The sequence below is a fragment of the Zootoca vivipara genome, chromosome 12 (genome assembly GCF_965207765.1).
Source record: "Zootoca vivipara chromosome 12, rZooViv2.hap1.1, whole genome shotgun sequence".
Classification (NCBI taxonomy): domain Eukaryota; kingdom Metazoa; phylum Chordata; class Lepidosauria; order Squamata; family Lacertidae; genus Zootoca; species Zootoca vivipara.
Window position 1 is genome coordinate 29,993,694 of NC_142595.1, and position 5,170 is coordinate 29,998,863.

The 5,170-nt window shown below is 41.2% G+C and overlaps 1 protein-coding gene across 1 annotated transcript; it reads left to right on the top strand.

Annotated features, from left to right (window-relative positions):
* The first annotated feature begins 542 nt into the window (after positions 1–542).
* On the top strand, positions 543–1,511 carry LOC118097210 (olfactory receptor 14A16-like). The gene has a single exon (XM_035139938.3). The coding sequence runs from the start codon at positions 543–545 to the stop codon at positions 1,509–1,511; it is 969 nt and encodes a 322-aa protein (XP_034995829.3).
* Positions 1,512–5,170: the final 3,659 nt, after the last annotated feature.

Below are 5,170 nucleotides of genomic sequence, written 5' to 3' on the forward strand. Positions count from 1 at the left end.
GGATGTTTTTCCAATCTGAACACAAGAGAGAGCCTGCAGGGAAAGAGGCAATCTCGGATATTAGGAGAAAAATTCACTTAGCATTCTAATATGTAATATGAGTAGTTTAATTGTGCCCAGAAACTAATTTGTAAACCATTGCGGGTGTTTTGTGAGTTCAAAATTGAACCCTGGTCAGTAATAAGACTGCTGCATTGTGAAGCAGCTGGAATTTCTGAGATATCTACATATTCTTCTCGAGACTAAAGTAGTTATACAGAATTTTCTCATGTACAGCAAAGCTTCTCATCCATTCAAGAGGAATTTATGACATCCACCTTGTTGTACAATGAGGAAAATATTGAAGGGGCAACAGTGTTATCACAGTCCTCCCTAAATGAAGCACATATTTCATGGAGAATTGTAGCACTGTCCATAACATTAATAAATATGAATTTAAATTATCTGCATATAAGCATTAAATGAAATGGAGAATCAGTTCTGATATTTGACGGGATTTTCTATCCCTCACAGATAGCAGGCGAACTTGTGTGACATACAAAATGCACAATCTGACATCCACATCTGGATTTCTACTTCTAGAATTTTCTCAGATCCGAGAACTACAGATACTACACTTCTTTGTGTTCCTGGGACTATACTTGATAACGGTAATTGGCAATCTTTTGATCATCTTTGTAATAGCCCTTGACAACCACCTGCATACACCAATGTACTTCTTCCTCATGAACTTGGCTGTTTCTGATATTGGCTCAGTTTCTGTCATTCAACCCAAATCTATGGTTAATTCAATCATGAACAACAACCACATTTCTTATGCTGCATGTGTCACTCAAGTTTTCTTCATTTTCCTCTTTGGATGCTCTAATTTTACCGTGTTAACCATAATGGCACATGACAGGTATGTTGCCATCTGCAATCCACTGCAATATGAAGTAATTATGAACAAAGGGGCCTGCATTCAGATAATAACCATTGGATGGATCACCAGTATTCTCTATGGTGTGCTACACACTGCAGGCACATTTTCAATTTCCTTCTGTTCCAATCATGTTGATCAATTCTTCTGTGAAATCCCAAAACTACTAAAATTGTCTTGCTCTGACTTATACCTAGTTGAAGTTGGACTTCTTGTATTTAGCTGTATTTCTGTGTTTGGATGCTTTGTCTTCATCATTGTAACTTACGTGTGGATCTTGACTACAGTCCTCAAAATGCCTTCTGAACAGGGAAGGCATAAGGCACTCTCCACCTGCCTTCCCCACCTCCTTGTTGTCTCTGTGTTCATTTTCACTGCAGTCTTTGCCTATATCAGACCACCTAGGAATAACTCATCTGGCCTGGATCTAGTCTTTTCTGTGATATATACTAGTCTTCCCCCTATGCTCAACCCATTCATCTATAGCATGAGAAACAAAGAGATCCAGACTGCATTGTGGAAACAATTAAATCGTAAGCAATTTCCTGACACTCTTCCCAGATATATCCAGAAATGCTTGGGATTTCCTTGAATAGTCCTGCCCAGGTGCTGAAAGTGTTGAGATCTGCTAAAGAATTCCCATCACGGATAGGATGGTTTTATAGACAGATAAAAGGTGGGGACACAAGGGTGGTCTTCCATGTCTGCTAGTAGTTATCATGGCTGCTACATATTTTTAATTTATATTTAAAAATATATCTTATCTATTTGCTCTGTTTAACTCTGTTTTTATGCTAGGGTGGGTTTCTTCATTATTGATGATGTATGCTTGTTTTTACTGATGCTGATGGTGTTCTTCAGCTTCATGCCATTGCCACATCATACTAGTTGTAGGAAAACTATAGGCCAGAATAGGCTCTGGCCCAACCTTTTTATGATTGGCAGGCACCTTCCTGAAATGTGCTTTGGTGATCGTATGGGTGACACCGAATCACCTCTTGGAGGCTCTGCCTGCAGCCATTGGAAGCAGTGGTGGGGGAAGTTGCAAAGGTGCAGGGGGGGGGGAGAGCAGGAGGGTGACAAGTGGCACTGGTGGTTGTGGTGGCATGGTGCATACCAGCTCCTATTTTTGTTTAAACAAAAAAAAAAACACCACTGAATACAGCAATGGCATATGTTTTATTTCATGTTATGTTGCAGTATATTAACAAGGAAACAAAATGCAGTGGGCTAAGGTGGTGCAATAACTTTCCACTGCAAGAGATTATCAATGGTCTGTCACAAAAGCCGCCCTGTTGACATAACTTTCCGGAACTAAAATTTCCTGTGATGGTGCCCTGGCTTTGGACCTCCCTCCCCTCTGAAATTCCGTAGGATAGGAGCAGAAGTGAGGGTGCTGCTGCTACCTAGAAATACATGATTGTTGACTTGGTGGGTAGGGTTTAATATCTCTTTTGTGTTTGTGGATTTGAGGTCTGCTAGTAGTTATCATGGCCACTACATGTTATCTCTTTTAGTTTATATTGATGTTTTAAGAATATATTTTCTGTATTTGCTCTGTTTAGCTTTGTATACTGAGGTAGTTCCTTTATTATTGATGATGCATGCTGATGGTGTTCTATTTTAGGCTTATTGGTGTACAGCCTGAGATCTGCATCAAGCACAGGATATAAACATTTGTACTGGACTATTTATTTTAAATGTTTGTAAATGATGCCAATAAAGGTTTTGATTGATTGATTGGATATAAACGATTTACAGAAGAATAAATAGCAAAGTTCTTCCTTCATCAGAATGCACCTCCCACCTTTAACCATATTTGCTTGCACCATTTCAGCTTTTAGACATATCCCCTCATGATCAGCACATGCATGCGTAATCTCCCTGCATTTCATCCATGTTTTTCTGGAGTTTTTAAGAAAGATGGATTGCAGGATTGTCCTCTCGTTTTTCTGCTAACATGTGATGTTAATGCCTGGTGTTGATGGTGTATTTTTCTCAAGAGTCCCAGGTAGAACAGGTGAGCTAATGCCATTACTTTTCAAAACTACAACAGCAAGTCAATCAACCCTACCAGCTATATTGAACCAATTCCTCTGTGAAATCCAAAACTACTAAATTTGTCTTGCTCTGCCTTGCACATATCTGAAGTTGAATTTGTTGTATTTAGCACTATTATAACATTAGGGTGCTTTATCCTCAGAGTTATAACTTCTGTGTGGATCTTTACTGCTGTCCTCAAAATCCATTCTGAATAGTGGCATACTATTACTACTACTACTACTACTACTACTACTAATGGCATAAGGCCCTCTTCACTTTCCTGTAAGATTCAACACTTAAACAGGAGCTTCACAAATATAACATCAAAAGAGAGAGAGAGAAATAATTTTTATAGATATTGTGAGGAATGAGGATGTTGCTTTTTCACATAAACCACAAATGCAACAAGTTACACACACACACACACACACAAACAAAAACAAAAACAAAACTGGCAACAAGAGCCCAATTAACCACCCAGCTTAGAGGCCTGATCCCCATCCCCGTCTATCTCTTAAATAATGGAATCATTGCCAGGCAACCAGTGTGAGAAACGTGATGGAAAAGGCAATTTTCAATTGTCAAACACTAGCAGGATTTTCTGGGATCTGGGGTGGGGGGGTGGGGAGATCTTACAAAACTCCCCATTGTGCTTGCAGCAAAATGAGGTCCTTTTTAAGCCCATTATGTTGTATCTCTATGAATGGACTCCTTAAGAGAAGACACTGCAGTCCATTCAGTTGCTATAAATAGATAGTGATTCATGCTTGCAGAAGGAGGCAGGAGCATAGCTGCCAAGTCTCCCGTATTCCCCGGGAAACCCCTGTTTTTCCGGCTGTCCCCAGCCGAAAAAACAGATTTTTTTTTGTTTTCCCCCGGTTTATTCTGGCGCGGCGGCCATTTTGGAACTGGGCGGAGCATGCTCAGAAGCGACTTTTGATGCTGCTCTGCCCAGTTCCAAAATGGCTGCAGCGCGACTTCTGGTGCGGCGGCCATTTTGGAACTGGGCACAGCAGCATCAAAAGTCACTTCTGAGCATGCTCCGCCCAGTTCCAAAATGGCGGCAGCGCTACTTCCGGTCTGCTACTTCCGGTCCGGTCCCTTATTTCTCAGGCAGAAACTTGGCAGGTATGGGCAGGAGGCTCCCCCTCTTCTGCGGGATGCCACATCATCCTAGTAGCAGGAAAATCATAGGCCAGAATAGGCTCTGGCCCAACCTTTTTATGAATAACAGGCATCTTCTTGAAAGGTGCTTTGGTGATCATAAGGTTCACGCCAAATCACCTCCAGGAGGCTGTGCCTGCAGTCATGGGAAGCATTGGTGGAGGAAGTTGCAAAGGTATAGGGGGGGGGAAGGGAGCAGGAGGGTGATAAGCGGCAGTGGTCGGGGGGGTGTTGTGGGAGCATAGGGCATAGCGGCTCCTATTTTTTCTTTAAAACCAAACCAAAAAAAACCACTGAATAGAGCAATGGCATAGATTTTTCTCATGTTATGTTACAGTATATTGATTAGTAAACTAAACACAAAAGATCAATGATTATTCTCTGCAAGAGAAGACCAGTGCTCAGTCACAAAAGTCAATGTGTAGATATTTTTGGCATGCTCCTGAAATGGAATAATTCATCAGTCAACACTCAAGGAACTACCGTCAAAACCTTGTGCTTATTGAAGTATTTCAAATGCTTGAATAAAATAAAAAGATTAGTGACCCTTTTCCATTTGGTGTTTCTTTTCTAGTTGGAACTGGAAGATTAGATTGAAGATTCAGTCTCCCACAAAGCACTGTAGAAATTGTAATAAACAAAATGTGCCCTTATTCCCTTAAGGGGTATACAAGAGTCATTGTAGTGTCCTTTGGAGGTTCTCCATCAGTAGGAGAAAATAACAGAGGTACACAGATTTCTGCTGTAGACTACCATTTTCTGTGAGGCAGGTATGACGTGTCTGGGGTGGTGGTCTTGGGCTACACCCCTTCTGTGATGTATGTATGATGCTTCTGGGGGTGGCCTTGGACTGGAGGTTGGGCAATTATAAATGTCTCTATCAGGGCAGGCACGCTTTTGTTCTGGGTTCTTCTCTTTTCTCCTGTCTGAGAGAGAACACCCTGTTGCAACAGTCAATAAAGATCAAGCTTCTCAATATTCTCTGGTTGGCCTCTGTTATTTTCTCCTACCGATGGAGAACCTCCAAAGGACACTACAATGACT

Excerpts from the sequence above, each read along its gene's own strand:
- LOC118097210 (XM_035139938.3), top strand. The coding sequence starts at position 543 with ATGCACAATCTGACATCCACATCTGGATTTCTACTTCTAGAATTTTCT.